General features: G+C 38.5%; 1 protein-coding gene across 1 annotated transcript; it reads right to left on the bottom strand.

The window, feature by feature from the left end:
- Window positions 1-15,151: 15,151 nt before the first annotated feature.
- LOC129000276 (uncharacterized) lies at window positions 15,152-16,084 on the bottom strand. Its single transcript, XM_054427236.1, has one exon. The coding sequence runs from the start codon at window positions 16,082-16,084 to the stop codon at window positions 15,152-15,154; it is 933 nt and encodes a 310-aa protein (XP_054283211.1).
- Window positions 16,085-16,816: the final 732 nt, after the last annotated feature.

A 16,816-nucleotide genomic window follows, 5' to 3' on the forward strand; every position in this document is an offset into this window, starting at 1 on the left:
AATACGTATATTTCACGTATCTTACAAGAATATTGTGCATATACCTGGAAGAAAGATTACATTTGGCATATTCAAAGCGGTGAAAGAATGTATAATAGTTCATTAAAACACCTTATATTGTAAGCACTGTTTTCCGCTTATATGGATCAGTGCTGCCATACAGGTGGGCGAGGTCGAGATATTTGGTCAGAGTTATGTTGACTAGTCACGTGATTCACTGTTGATAAGGGGATTGAACCTGTAAACACTGGCGTGTCATTTTCATAAATATAGGATCACTCGCTCACATTGGAGATAGTGTGACAATTTGCAATAGAATGCGAAACACAGCAGCAAATTTGTATATTAAACTATTCAAACTAGCAGTGAATCAGACTTTACAACGCCATTATAGAATGATGGGGTTTTAGAGTAAGAAGTAAATATTAAGTTTTAAGGGTTATTTATCCATATGGAAATCATTAGTAGATTCTACGTTTGTTCAAGTTGTCTATATCTTTTTTGTAATGATAGCTCATTGGCATTGAAGATTTGTCATTATTAAATTAAGTTTAGGGATAAGGTCTTATCGTTACTTGAAATCGTAAATTTACATTGTCTATAATCTTTGCTTCTAACGTAGGAGTACCCTCAAGCTAAATGAAGCCATACCAGTATAAATTGAGTAGACGAGGTAAATTGCCAAAAGAAATGTGGGTAAAAGTAAAGGTTAAAGTGTAGTTCAAATTATTCAATTGCATAGTGTATATATTTTAACGATGGTCTGATTAAAACGTTATACTGATACGCAGCTAGTCACATTAAACATTGTGATGGGCTTGAATAATAATAGAATTGTGAAAAATAATTCTGGCCAAAAACCAACTGATCAAACTCAGTAAACACATTACACGAGAGTAGATATATAATCCTCCACCTTAACTACTACTACTATAGTTTGTTGTTGAGCGGTGTTTGGGCGTTGTCCGAGTTGGTGGCTATACTCGCTGTGCCTAGCGGCCTCTTTGGTTAATGTGATATTAGGATATTGCTGTGTGCTGTCGACCTTGTCTGGGTCGCTTGATCTCAGCGCTGTTGGAGATGGAAAGTAAGCGTTGTCAATATTGCCTTGGTATACCTTGAGAGATTTGGTTGGGAGTAAAAAATAAGACTAAAGTAAAAGAAAAAAACTTACTTTATTGTTAGTAGTAGAGTGATCACACAAATTAATGTTTAAAAGTATTTATAAAGCACATAGAATGATCATTGAGAGAACATTGGTTAACATGTTGTATTTTGAGTAAAAGCGATTGGTGTAAAACTGACTCAACTTGAAGAATCCTTTGTCTGAAACGATATCGGTCCAATAAGCTGGTACACCTCCGATCTTTGTAGTTGGAGAAGTAAAACGTAGTGTCAAGGGGATTCGAAAAGGTGAGTTCCTTTTTGTGAGACATGCTGCAAGAGAGCTGGAATAGGTCTGCTGATTGTGAATATGGGGTATTGTATTTAAAGACAAAAATTGAGTAAGAAACATATATTTTGGTCTTAAGCCCTACACATATTTAACAGATCTTGATGAGTTACTTCTGGAGATAAGATGTATCGACCAGTGACGTCTTGGTCTGGTGGAATATCTCCACGTTGTTGTTCGTCCTTTTCTGATCTCTGCTGATCCCTGAAGCGAAGGTATGCGCAAAACGGTGAGTTGTAGTTGTGATCGCCGATGGGATCGTCTCCTTCTTCCCATTTGAAAAGTCTTACTCCGCAATAGACACATTTGGTAGTATCCTTCAAACTGACCATTCTGATGAAGCCTCCTTCGGCAAGATGTTTGGCTGAAGGTGATTTGAGTTTCCAGTCAGTAAATGTTTTCTCCCTCACTGCAGGATCGTCTATGTCTATTAGTTTAGGGTTTTTTGAACACCAATCAGCGAGAATGTGAGCGTTGGACTGTGTGCAGTAGAAACCGGGTGCATACAAATGATGAAACAAACACTGATGTGCTTGTTGTTCATCAACGGGTGGGAGTATTAAAATGTCACTAGAAAGCGGTGGACATCCCAAAGTCTCGAGACTGATCACCGCTCGTTGGTGGTCCAGTATTTCTTCTAAAACTTTTGCCTTCTCATTTGAAGCAGCATAATGTAGCTGTGTACTACAGCAAATGTCCTGCAGTGCAGGAAGTAGAGATTCATATTCGATACTCCCTGTGTCAAATCCGATGCCGTGATAGTGTTTGCTCAGCCACCTATTATGTCCTTCAAACGCCGAGGCGTACCATTCACCACAGTCAGGTTGAGGTCCAGTATATACTGATGTGCTTGTGTCCTTAGGTAATTTAAATATCCAGTGTTGAGCACATCTAGAAGCCAAGTCCAAAATTGTAAGCTCCTTGATTATAACCTTCTTGTTGTTTCCGACAAAAGCACTGAAATCTATTACTGCCTTAGCAATCATGATTGTGTTGCCCGCACCAACTGTAGGAAAACGTCTGAGTGAACTAACTGGAAGCTGTGGGATATATAGCCTTTCCCCCTCCACACTTACATTATTTTGCGAACCAAATTAGTGGAAGGATCGTATGTGAAAGACTTGTCGTGTATGATTAAACAGTATGCAGTAGTATTGGAGGGAAAAGCTTCACTGGCTTCAAACTCCAAACGAATATCGACCGGAGCAGACCTGAGGGATTCGTTCTGCTTCGAGCAATCAATTACAACTACAGGAGCGTGATTTATGAAACTGCTAACGTTCAAAAGTGGTTGTGAAGGAATATTGTAGTATGATTCCTGGAAACGAGTGTACATATCGTACAAGATTGCGTACCGGTTCTTACTGATATTCAGTTTTAAATCATCATAAGGATAATTTATGGAATTAAGATGAAGCTTAAGATTGGATATCTTACAGTGATCAAAACATGCTGCTGACTTCTTGATGTTGTTTTTGCGCCCTTGCTGGAACGCTACCATAACATGCCTAGGTTTTTCCAGTTGAGAAGCAGTCTTTACTGACCATGACTGTTTATCAGACAAAGGTAGGGAGGGATACTCATAGAGTTCCCAGCTTCTAAATTCTACAGGAATGCTTGTACCCTGTTCCAAATGGCGAAGCAAGGCGATCCTTTGTTTGTCACTCAGTGTAACGTATGGGACCCTCCAACACAGTTTTTCAAGTTTAACCTTAACGTCTTCAGGAGTTGTGTCAGTGGCACTGGCAGCAGTCCACAAAACTGCATTCTTATCGCCTGCGGATCTGATCAGAACCAGTTCATGGCGACAGTTGACAATTACTTTTCTGTAATCTTCTGCAAACCCTAAAAGTTTACTCAGTGGTATGCAAAAACTGAAATTTCCTTCGGAATCTACTACATGTGCTTCTAGTGTTGATGACAATCGGTCAACTGTAGATGGCCAGCCTGAATCCCTTCAACGAAATCTCGTTTAATGAGGCGTAACCTTTAAGTGTAGGTGTTATACCAGGATTTTTTACACGATCGATCTCTACACCATTGATTTCATACCGTATTTCATCGAACAAAAAGGCAAAAGCGTTTGTTGTAAATCCAGTGTTTGCAGGCTTAGCGTTGTCTTTAGTAAGAAGCTTCCCCTCGATGTACAAATAGCTCATTGAAGGGAGAACGCACAGATCTTGTTGTTGTATAGGTATTCTAATTTCATCGTTGTTCTCAAGTGTGCTAGAAGCATATGGGAAATGTGTGTGGTATTCCATGTGTGATATTGTATCATCAAATGGAACACTTCCCAAAATGTTTAATATATCCATTACTGAAGTACTTGAAATCCCAACGAGCGTAAAAACCGTTGATTAGTACGTGTTAACCGCTTGGGTGGTTGACTAACACTGTTTACCTTTGGCCTGCGGGTGTCCAATAAATAGCCTTTGTTCTCTCTCTGCAGATTAGAAGCATACTTTGAAGGTGTGGGTGGGAAATAAACATAACCCATTGTGATGACTATTTCAATCCTGTGACTCTTCTAATATGTAAACAGGTTGTTATACGTTCACCTCTGAAATCCACCAGTCTTTCGTCCTGATCAACAATCTTAAGCGTAATGTTACTAATGACCTTAGTGGTGATCGGCAGGTAAATGACGGAGTTTGGAACTTCAACCAGCTTATATCCGGGAGGTACAGAGGGAAAAAACTGATATATAGTGTGTGCCTGTCGATTATTTACGTAGGATCCACTCGATATATTGCACTCCAGTCTTATTGTGTTTATTTTAAAGATATCTACTACGTTCTTTGAGTAATTTTCATTCCCTGGCTCTGCAATTTCCTTTTGGAAACCCAAAAGAGATCCTACAGAGTTTGGTTGAGAGAAATCCACCTGTACAGTGCTCTTCATAGAGGTCTGTAAAGTATTATTGTTAGTCCCTAGGCGTATCCAATACTTCTTCTCAGACGACTGTGGTAATAGCTTAAACTTCTCCCTTATAAAGCTCTCAATATCCTGTACCTCATAAGTACCAGTAGGGATTTTAATCACTTTCCCATTGTCAAAATGAAACATATTATTGGTTTCATCAATATTAGGTATCGAGTTGTAAGTCTCAAAGCTGAGAAGACCAATCTCGTACTCACAATTCGGATCCAACTCAACCGGAGGGAAGTAGTCAACAGAGAGGGTAGAACTCCTACCCGAAAGCACAAACGTCAGAGACATGACTGGACGGGAAGGGACTAAAACATCTTATTTATAACAGATATTTATTAGGTTGCAGACAAAAAATATAAACACAAATGTCCACAGTTTTCACTGTTAATGTCTACATCTTGATAAGCAGTCTTGTTGTAGGACACATAATTCCCCTTCAGATATTCGTGAAGTTCCACTGGTGGTGTAAGATCTCCGTAGCTGTCAAAGTACCTTACAAACCCTCCATTCTTCTTGTAGCAGACCCAATGTGTGCCGTGACCAGTGCTGTCATCCAAGTTCACTATTGCAGACTCATTTTTCCACGGGCTTCGTGGTAGTCTATCCCGCATAAATACCCCTCTAAAGTTTGGAATCTTTAATTTCCTTGCCCAATACACTAAGTCAAAATCGTATAAAGCGCGCTTGGGCAAGAAGTTTACAAGTTTTTTGGTTGCTTCTGGTATGGGGCCATGTAAATTCCAAGTCCCTTTTTGTAAGGTCTAAAAAACAAACCCTTTCCATTGCGTAAAGCTATAGCTTCCATAGTTTCGTTATGCCTCTGTAGCTCTCCCAGGCGTTTCTTTGCATCTTTGGCTTCAGTTATTGCTTTGGCCACACCAGCGAGCACATAATAATAATAATAATAGAGAGGACACGGCGTTTAACCAAATGCACTGAAAGTGTGGCCAAATCCGCCATCTTGGTCCGTCATACAGCCTGAATCCAAGACCCGCGAGCTCAGTTCGCATTAAAAACCCCGCGACAAATACACGATCATAAACAACATTAATAGTCGACAAAAAATTCTGAAATTTTGCACACTTGTAGATATGATACTGAGGAAAACGATGGTGTTAATATAAAATGATTAGTTATGATAGTAATTGAGTTATAAATATGTTTAATACTTATGTAGTTTAATTTTTCAAATTCAGACATGAAAAAGATGTATTGCGAGGAAATTTTTTATTTTTTGGTCAGAGAAATTTCGTCAGCGGGAAAGTTGTGGATAATTAACCAAATTTAACTATGCGATTCACCAAAATTTTTTATCATGATCGGTTTCCAAAAAAATCAGGTACAAAAGGGATCCATTGCCGCTGCTTCGCGCCACGCCCGCTGCGCCGCCGGCCGTCTTCTATACATTTAGCGTGCAGTGTTTTAATGTTTTATACTGTTGTACTGTAATATTGTATATATTAAACAATTTTCAAATATATTGTGTATGTAGAATTTTCAACCGTTTAGCACAACTTTTTAAGGACTAATTAGCTTTCAATATCATCCAAGATCAACTAAAGATAATTCTGTAAGTTAAATTAAACTTCCCAAATATATTTGTAAAATTACACTCAATTTATTGTCCCAGAAAAATTACAGTTTTATTGAGATGTTGCCTGATTTTATTTTTGTGAAGACTTTTGCTACTTATTTTACAGTAGTAGCGAACTGTAACATTGAAATATTTTTGAGCAATAATTTTAATTAGGTACTAAACAAAAATGATTTTTGTCAATATTGTTTCATATCCTGAGAAATGTGTACTATTTGGAAACAAATTTACACCTACACATTGTCCAAGTACTTTGTTCAAGTCCTCAATTACACTGTTTTCCTTTACACTAATATCATTAACTTTATATCTACGCTATTCTCATCAAGCATAGCAGACGACTAGCGCGCTGCACACGCCGGGACTACTGTCGGGGAAATAAATATGTGCACTCGAGTTTGAGCCTAAATATCTCTTGAATTGAATTATCCGATTTTGTTGAGACAAAAATTAAATATAAGCTGGTTTAAATACATTTTACGTGGTAACAATTAAAAAGAATTTCCGTTTACCAGAAAAATTTATATAGTTGAAAGATCCTAAAAAGTACCGATTATTAAGAAACTATGCACTAACACTAAAGTTTAAAATTTAATTGTAAACAAACCACTCAGCCAATCTTTCTGAAATTGTTATGGCTTATTGGTAGGTTTATTGTTAACAGTTCCATGCATTTTAAAATTTTTACTCACAATAGTTTTTATGCTGATGTTTATTTTTTAAACGTATACTAACATATCGTTAATAAGACGCTAAAAATGTCGTTCAAAATGCCATCGTGTTCGTCGTGACACAAGAAATAACACCAATATGACAGATTTATAATGCGAACAAAGATGTCTTTAAACAGATACAGTATATATTTTTAAACAAAAATTTCTCCCGCGATAAAAAAAAAATCGATTTACTACAGTAAAAACAATTGATTTACTTTAAGATATTTCCAACAATATACTAATACGACAATGTACTTCCAGAAAAACCTAAGTAATTTTTATACAAAAGTATTTTTACATTTAAACAAAGCCTATGTAAACAACACTGACTCGAAGCATAGCAGACGACCAGCGCACTCGCCGGGACTAGGCTAGGGCCGCCATCTTTGTCCGTTTCGTCGGCTAGTCAGACTGCCACGTTCCTGCGCTCCGAGTAGCGCTTCTATTTTGTTATGTGTTCGCTGGGCCACACCAGCGGCCCCACCTGCTAAACTTCCCAGTGCACTCAAACCTGCGAAAATTGGCAATAACGGCAACACACCTCCTGACTTGGGTAATGCGAGGATGCGTTCTCTATGACGCAAATGGTCAAACGCAGCACGCTTTCCTCTTCGCATGGACTTGATAGCTTGTAGAGCAGACGTGGCGGCCTTTTTCAAACGACGTCTACCTCCATCTTTACTTTCCTTATAAAATTTCAGTCCTGAGCCCTGTACAGCGTCTCTTGCCCGTCGCAATATGTCGGAAAAGGTAAAAGGTTTGGAGGTTAGTTTCTTAGTAGCACTTCTCTTCTTCTTTCTGCAAACGGTCCTTCTACGTTTAGTGGTTGTACCCATTCCAGACTTGGCTTTGCGAGCTCTTCTCCCTCTCTTCACCGTACCCGCACCGAGCTTCAACTTTGCATTCATTGCACTGGCGACGACCCAGGAGGCGAGCTTCTCACCAAACGGTACACCTTTAGAGCTAAAACGTGTCCAAGCTTTGTCAGCAAGAACTCTGTCTGCAGCTTGACGACTAGGAAGATCTTTGTTCTTGCTATAAGCTATGTCGTGTTCTTTACATGCACGATCCAACAAGTTAATTCCTTGATCCCCACGCTCCAGACGCTTCTTTAAATCTGACCCAGGACCACAGTACTGATAGCCGGGCAAGTGAAGTTCGATAGGCAAAGAGTCTATCCCGCGATTAAGTAGTCCTCGACCTCTCGAGATCCTGATCATACTGAGCTAGTGATATATTACTGAACCCTTTTATATCACAGCTGCACTTTGTATGTGACGCTTGTGGTGTAAGGATGAAATTTCAAAAGCAACGTGACACGTTCACTGTGGACAACTCAGTGGACAAACTGATTACCACTGACAGCGAAGTTGAGAAACATGGCAGCCTCCTTCATCGGTCCATTAGGTCTATTGTGTGTGGACCGTCAAACTGTGGTAAAACCAACTTAATGTTCAGCCTTCTAACTGAGCCGAATGGACTAAAATATGCCAACATATATGTGTTTAGTAAATCACTAATGCAACCAAAGTACAAGCTGTTAGAGCAAATAATTAGTAATCTTCCATATATTGGGTACTTCACATTTAACAATAGTGAAGAGGTACCGGATCCAGGAGAGGCAAAACAGGACTCGATAATGATCTTTGACGATGTGGCTTGTGACAAGCAAGATAACATGAGGGCATACTTTAGTATGGGTAGACATAGAAATGTAGATACATTCTATCTCATACAAACCTACACCCGCTTGCCAAAACATCTAATTAGAGATAATGCAAATCTCATAATTCTGTTTAAACAGGATGAGCTCAACTTACATCATGTCTACAAAGATCACGTAAACACCGATATGACGTTTGAAAAATTTAAAACGCTTTGTAGAGCTTGTTGGCAAAAGCAAAAGTATGGATTTGTAACCATCAATAAGGACTGTGAAATAAACAAAGGTCGTTATAGGTGTGGTATAGACACGTTCATTACTGATATATAAGGTCAACTGCTTGCCTTCACGTGTTATAACAGTATCAGATTGGCCAAGAGAATGGACGTATACACTAGTGTCCCGGCAAGAAAACGCCCTAGGAAGAAGGTTGGTAAAAAATTCAAGCTTAACTTGAAAACCTACCAACGACCACCGAGTAGAGAACAGGCGATCAAACGAGAACTGCTGAGGTTGACCGATTCTGTTCGAAAGAAGTACAGACAACTAAGGAACAATGCTGAGCATGTAGAACAATTGTTGGAAGCCCAAGCCAAACCGCTTGTAAAACCCCTACAAGAGACTTTGGAAACACGTCTGAATGACTCTTATAGATACATTAAGAAGGAAGAACCGGAAGATGTAAAAAAAGAAAACATTTTAATAGAAAAGATACAAAACGAAGAATGTGAAGCGGATAAGTCAATGGACATGTCTACACAAACACCTACACCTAGTCAAATACAAAAATACCTTAAACGACTTTCCGGCCCCTCATATAAGGACAAAATAGACTCCACATATGGAGTTAAACTCGATGGGAGAGGTAATATGACCATTGGCAGTTTAAGGATAAAGTTTACCAACTCGCATGTAATTGTAAAAGATCGTAGCTACGAGGCTACACCAGGACTCCTGGAACTTCTTTTCATGCAGGTTCCCGACAAAGCTTCTATTACACAACAAGACCTACAGTCTTATAAGGAGATACTGCAAGCTTCCAACGCCCATCGTCAAATGTATTCCGCAGAAAAACCTATAAATAGCAACAGGGGTAAAAAGTACTCGACTGTTATTTCAGTGCTGTTTCCACCAAAGTACAGTGTGGCAACATCGGCATCACCCTCTGGGAGTGGAATAACTGTGGAAAACATTGAACCGTATAAAAGCAACGCCAATCTACTGGTAAAACGACTTAAGACCTTAATTCTCTCGAAAGAAGCAGGTCACACAGCTCACAGTGAAGAAATACAATACATAATAGGTTTGTTAAAATTAAACGGAATAATAGCTTGACACAATGAGTGACAGATCAACTAAGGAGTCTTTGTCGGCATCCAAGAGAGGAATTGTCAACGAGCTGCATAGACAAGCCAGAAAGAAATTCGTTAGAAGAAAGGTTTTTGTACGTGGTATAGATGATTTGTGGCAAGCCGACCTGATAGAAATGATTCCTTATGCTAGGATAAATGGAGGGAAAAAGTATGTTTTGATGGTGATAGATGTGTTATCTAAATATGCATGGGCAGTGGCGTTAAATAACAAAGCTGGAAAAACGGTTGCATCAGCATTAGAAAGTGTGATTGAAGGAAGCGGTCGGATACCACGCAACATTCAAAGTGATCTTGGCACAGACTTTTACAATAAAGAGGTTAAAACACTTATGAAAAAACATGGTATCAACCACTATAGTACGTATAGTCCATTAAAGGCCTCAGTCGTTGAAAGGCTCAACAAAACGATAAAGAACTGGATGTATAAAGAATTTAGCGTACAGGGTAACTACAAGTGGCTAGAATTACTTCCTAAATTGATTAAAAAGTACAATTTTAGGGTGCACAGATCGATAGGTATGAAACCAAAAGACGTCACCAAACAAAATGAACAGTTTTTGGTAAAAAAGCTGAATATGTCTAAGGTTAGTAGTGTCGCTAAGTTTAAAGTAAACGACAAAGTGAGGATTTCAAAATATAAAACGTTGTTTGAAAAAGGCTACACTCCAAATTGGAGTACCGAGCTTTTTAAAGTCGTTCGTGTACGTCAGTCATCTCCCTCTGTATACTACTTACAAGACGAAGAAGGAACTGATATAAAGGGTGCATTTTACGAGCCTGAACTTCAAAAAACTAACTATCCTGACACATTTCTTATTGAAAAAGTACTCAGACGTAAAGGAAACAAAATATACGTAAAATGGTTGGGATTTCCATCTCGGTTCAACTCTTGGGTATAGTAAAAACGAGCTATACAAACTAACTAGAACGTCTGACGGGATCAAGATTTATGTCAAACGCCTTGGTTTTCCCTTAGTGGGTTTAAATAGGCTAATATCATGTTCGTTTCACCATTCTGGTTTGGACATTGTTATGATAAACATATATTGTACAAGCTATGATTAGAAGACACGTTATAGACAAGTTTGGACACTCTTTGTATCAAGAACAGAAGCGTCACTTATCTGATGATGAAGACGACGATGCATATGTGTTGAGTGATGATGGAACCAAGAGGTTCAGAGCTGCAGTGGATCCTAATGTATCACGTCAAAAAGTGTCTAAAGGTTATCTAAATCGTTTCTATGTGAACAAAGACGATTTGAAAGAGGTAGAAGGAAAGTTAAAGACATTTGCTGTTAGTCTCGAAGAGCTCCATCAAGCAGTTAAGGATGTAAAAAAATCAATAGTCTCCATAGAGGAATCTATTAAGACCGACCTAAACGACATAAAGGAAAAACAGGTATCCTATCACGATATACTAAACAACTTACAAGAATCGGATAAGAAATCATCTAAATTAATTACAGCGTTGGATGATAAGCTCAAGACGCTACAAGACTCGGATGAAAAAACGTCTACATCTTTAGTATCTTTGGATGATAAGCTCAAGAAGCTGAAAGACTCAGATGAGAAAACATCTACACGTTTGATATCTTTGGATAAAAAAATCAAAAAGCTACATGAATCAGACGAGAAAACTTCTGCATCGTTAGTATCTTTGGATAATAAGCTCAAGAAGCTACAAGACTCGGATGAAAAAACGTCTGCATCTTTAGTATCTTTGGATAAAAAAATCAAAAAGCTACATGAATCAGATGGGAAAACATCTGAATCGTTGGTATCTTTAGATGAAGAGATAAAGAAACTGCAAGAATCAGATGAGAAAACATCAAAATTATTAGTAACCTATGATAGAAGGATAAACTTGTTAGATGAATCAGATACCAAAACTTTAAAATTTCTTACATCTATTGATGCAAAGCTTACTGTATTACTAACAACAACAGGATTATCGTCCTCTTAAAATATCCGCGCGCGCGCGCGACCTGTCTAGACTTGTTTTCAGTTCAATGGATTTGTCCTTGACGCTCGCCATCTGCCTCGCCAGGTTGACGACCGTACCTGTCCAGACCTGTATGAGCACTGCGTATAAAACCTAGAACTGGTTTGCTGGTTTAGTCAGTATGGAAGCGTCAGTGAAACGGTCGGCACCAGTTCCGCGTAAAGATCTTTCGCGAGTGAAACGTAAACGCACTAAACCTCCTCCTCCTCCAGCGCATAATGTTATATACTCTGATGTAAATACTATGGACATTGATCAGCTTCTTGCATCTTTAACTGGTGAGACTCTACAAGACGAATCTGATTCCGGACATACGACATCAGGTGCGGTCCAAGCAAATTACTATACCCGCGAGTGTTCAACAGTTTGCAGTCAAAATGGTAACGCAGTGGAAGAGGACAAAAATTATGTTTCAAAGGAAGTGGAAGAATACCGGCCGGAACAACCGTCAATTCTGCATCAGAAAACTCCAGTCAACTCGTCAAAAACAAAATCTGCTACACGCGCTAGGTCGAGCCAGGGTTTACGCCAGAAAGCTCATCAAGACAATCTATATGCCTTGCCATCACCACAACTGCTGCTACCGCCGCCGCCGCCACCACCTCAACGTTCGCAACAACTATTACAGAATACATCAGCATCTAAGTTATCTCCATTGCCACCCTCTACGTCGACTTCGTCTCCAGTGTCATATACGTCTTCTTCGTCAACACCGACAACATCTGTGGTGAGTCACTCTCATAGTATACACCAGCCACACAAAGCAGCTGTGCGTTCTGATCAGCAGCCTAACTCATGGGAACCACATCTTTTACTTAGACAGATTTATAAAGTTGCAAACCAAGCTCATGCTGCTGTTGGTCTTGATTCAATTAAAGACTTTTCTCCTTCTATTTGTTTGGTAAATAATCAAACCTCAATTGAATTGACATTTGAAGATCTTTTAAAGTCTGCAAAGCTCTACAGTTCACCACTCTATCAACAAGTTTTACTCCGATGAAACCCCATTCAATCCGTTCTATCTACATACAGTCATATTGGAACCAAGACCAAATGGATTAGTATCATTTTGTAACTATCGTCTGAGAAACAAACCGGTTAATCACAATTTGAATTCTGTTACACTTTCAAGACCTTCAAATGAATCTGACATCATTCGACAGACTCCCAGAGTGGTTCTTCAAAATGATGGATGGATCTCTTTCAAACGTTTGTTCCCATCCCTTTAGAGCTACTTTAATATCCTACTTGAAATAAACCCAACTGTGCAGTTTCTGATCTCTCGTTACACACGGTATTTTACCAAACACTATAAGGTAATGGCTCTACTTTCTTCAAACACTACAAATGACTTAGCTTCAATGTCATTGGACAAACAACTCGTTCGCCACATTACAAGTGATTTGCCACAATTACTTTCTGACTTGAATGAAAGAAGGTTGCCTGCAGAGTCTCAAGATTTTTGGTATGAACGGACGGCACTTAGAACATCGATGTTGCCGTGGATTGATAGTGAGGTTCGACGATTTTGTGTAGCAAACATTATAGAGGCTGTATTAGAGAACATGAAGTATTTGTCAAAATGGTAAATACAAAATTGCTGTATTGAATGTATCTTATTGTAATATATATTTTTACTGTAAACTTTTGTTTCTTTATTTATCTCCTTTACCTTTAGCTAAGGTACAACAACAATATAATAGATGTCAATTTACTTGATGAGTCAGGGATACAAGTGGTTATAAGACATGAGGTATTGCAAATCACTCATTGACAAAGCTCTATCACTTTACTTGAACACTCAGCTAGTGGTATCAAGATCTTATTATTTAAGCGTGTAACAATCACGCAAGACGCATATGTTGTACTGTCAAGACCAACTAACGAAGAAAGGTGTATTAAAACACAAGAGAATTATATTCTTTTTTTTATTTGAAATGTTAAATTAAATTTTAGATGTATATTTACATAGTTTATATACAGTTGACAGAATCATCAGTTCAACATTTAAAATACAGTTGTAATATTCAACACAAGATAATGAAACAGAAAAAGTTTAAAAACAATGACTGAACGATCACAATTATAGAGTATGTTTGTCACTAAAACCATAGTTTAAACACATGAAGTAATATAAATGTTCTAGTTATTCCGTTTAATTTTATACATACAGTATACAAAGAAAACAAAGTTGACAAAATCAAAAGTTTAACATTTAGAACATAGTTACAATATTCAATAAAACACTAGATAATAAGAACAAGAAAGTTTTAAAAGATTTACGAAAAAAAAAAACACTAGTCTGGAGTATGTTTTGATATTAAATAGCCATAGTTAACACAAGACATATAAAGTAAGTTATTCGAGTTAATCCGTTTAATTTTTTTACATACAGTATGGCAAAATCAAAAGTTCAACATTTAAAACATAGTTACGATATCCAATAAAAAATACTAGACAATAAGAACAAGAAAAGATTCGCAAAACAATCACTAGTCTGGAGTATGTTTGACTCTAAATAATCATAGTTTACACAAAGCACATGAAAAAAGTTCAAATATTCTAGTTAATCCGTTATATTTTATACATACACAAAGAAAACAAAGTTGACAGAGTTCAGCATTTAAAACATACAATATTCAAGTTAATCCGTTGTATTCTTTAAAAAAATACTTGGAAAACAAAATAAATTACAGAAAGTTAAAACCCTGGGAGAAGACAAACCTCGATCCTCAGAGTGTCAAACGTGAACATGAATCTAATAAGGTCTGTAAATTTCAACTCGCTCGAAAGAGTCGACAATTGATTCGTCACTATCACTGTCGTTGTCCCAGTCGTGTACATGGGTATGTTCTGTACTTGAATCCAAACTGTACAACTGGAACAACGGTGATAGGACGCAAAAATCGCACCAACTGCTTTCTTGCCTTAGAATAATTCTTACGAACCCACTGGGATCGACACCAAAGTGATGTACTGTACTAAAGAATCGCCAATTCAAGGACTGCCAGTGCTCTTCATAGTCGTCAAATGGATCAGAGGGTTCACAGGTTTTTGTAAAACACCCTTTGCATAAACGGTACGTACTGTTGTTACCTATAACAAGCTCGTAGTATTCAAAATATACATGGGCTTTATCTGAATACGATGGCCAAAACTCTGGGTGAACCCTACTGTGATGATGGGTCACCATAAGAAACTCATACTTGTCTAGTTGGTTAAAATTCAAGTATCGGTATTCAAATTGTCTGCGACTAAATGGAAGACAATATCTCTGGGACATCCAAATGTGTTTGAGTCTCTTACAAACATCGCGTTTTATTGAATTTGGCAGTATCGATAGTATTTCTAATTCATCGAGACTATCAATATTATTTGTACTATCTATAGCTAGACAAATAGACGTAAGAGCTAAATCATATAATGTCATTGTCATTGTTTTCATTGCTGTCCTCCTCAGCGGTAGGTTCTTCCGCGATGGTCCTAAGTTTATAATGCCCATAGGGCATCGTATTGATTCGGTCATTGTTGATTACTCTCTTGTCGTCGGCAGCAGACAGAGATCGTTTCACTACTGTTTTGGTTGTTATCCTAAATAGCCGGCTTTGTATCTGGTTAAATTCTGCTTTCTCAGGCTCTGTGCCGTCAAACAGTGTCCTCTTGTAGTCTTCGAACGTGAGGTTATGTTTCACATATGAAGACTTTATACCTTTCGCTTTCATAGAAGTGAACTTTACTTCTTTTTCGTCCGACCCGTAACGATATACGTACATTTTGGCACGTAACCCGACAAACTCTTGGATCTGTTTCCCGTCACGAGCTTCATCTTTAAAACAACCAATCCGACCTTTGTTTGTATCGTCTTTAAGTGGGTGAGCATCCGGATATACAGACAGATCCAAATGTGTTGATGCTATCGGACGCAAGAGATCGAATATGTCACGGTCCGAGGTCAGGCGTATCAGAAGTGAGTCTGTGTCTGTGTAACATAAGCGTAACTTGTCAATATGAGTACACAGCACATCATAATAGAACCTATTCATGTGTGTTTTTGCTATGTCTAGAACACACATTCCGGCATAAATTGGGGCGTTCAACAAGACAGACTTCCTTTGCATATAAACAAGCACAACGTTTGGCGCTACTATTACATGTTCGGAAAATTGAGGGTTGCGGATCAGCTTTTGAAGGAGACTGTCTTTGGTTACTATCCTGACATCACGATGGTTCCGTTTGTTCATCAACAATCTACCGTAGTTGGCATTGTTCATTAGTTTGTATATGTTCCTGTAGAAGTCGTTGGTAGAACCGGCTCTCTTTTCAGCGTTGAAATCAACAAATTTTTTCATATAAGGTGACTGTGAAAACGAGATTGCACGGTGTACTTTAGTCACAACTAAACCTAACTTCACGGCTTGTTGAAACACTGTATAATGTGCCACGTACTTTACCTTGTCATGTAGCGGTGCCAATAGTTTTTTTTTCTCTGCTACCCGGAGGGACCTCAAGTTCCGGAAGGAGAGGTAGATCCTGTAGTTTGTCGTGAACACGGTCCGGTACTGTCACATCAGCTTCCATTATATACCCTGTTGGCGCGTCCAATGGAAGTGTTGACCAATCCAACGTTTCCGGGGATTCTACAAACTTAAAGTTTCCTGTCGGTAGGTAACTGGACTGTGCGTACCCATACAAGTTCAGGGCATCCAACATTAGTAACCATGTTTTTGGTTCGTTTTCGTTGTAATCTGACGGGTTGCTAAGGTATGGGTTGTTTGCTACGGCATGCCTGAGACTGACCTGCACAAGTCCCCCCCTGATACCGGACTCGATCATTAATAACATGTCCGGATCCGTGAGAAGCTCGAGGGTGACACGGGTCATCCGAAGCATTGATTTATATGCAAGACCAGGTGCAGTGTAAACATGACAACAATCGATTTTATATGATTCCAAACATGTTTTTCTGAAGGACGTAAGAATGTCGGCAAGTAGACAAACATCGAGTTTTAAGTAAAAATTGTGGTATTCACCAAACGTTTTCATTTTTAGTTTTTCCCATACGGACCGTGCGAACTCGTAAT

Source organism: Macrosteles quadrilineatus, unplaced genomic scaffold (genome assembly GCF_028750875.1).
Source record: "Macrosteles quadrilineatus isolate MER2022 unplaced genomic scaffold, UCM_ALF_1.0 Scaffold_8__2_contigs__length_117827958, whole genome shotgun sequence".
Classification (NCBI taxonomy): domain Eukaryota; kingdom Metazoa; phylum Arthropoda; class Insecta; order Hemiptera; family Cicadellidae; genus Macrosteles; species Macrosteles quadrilineatus.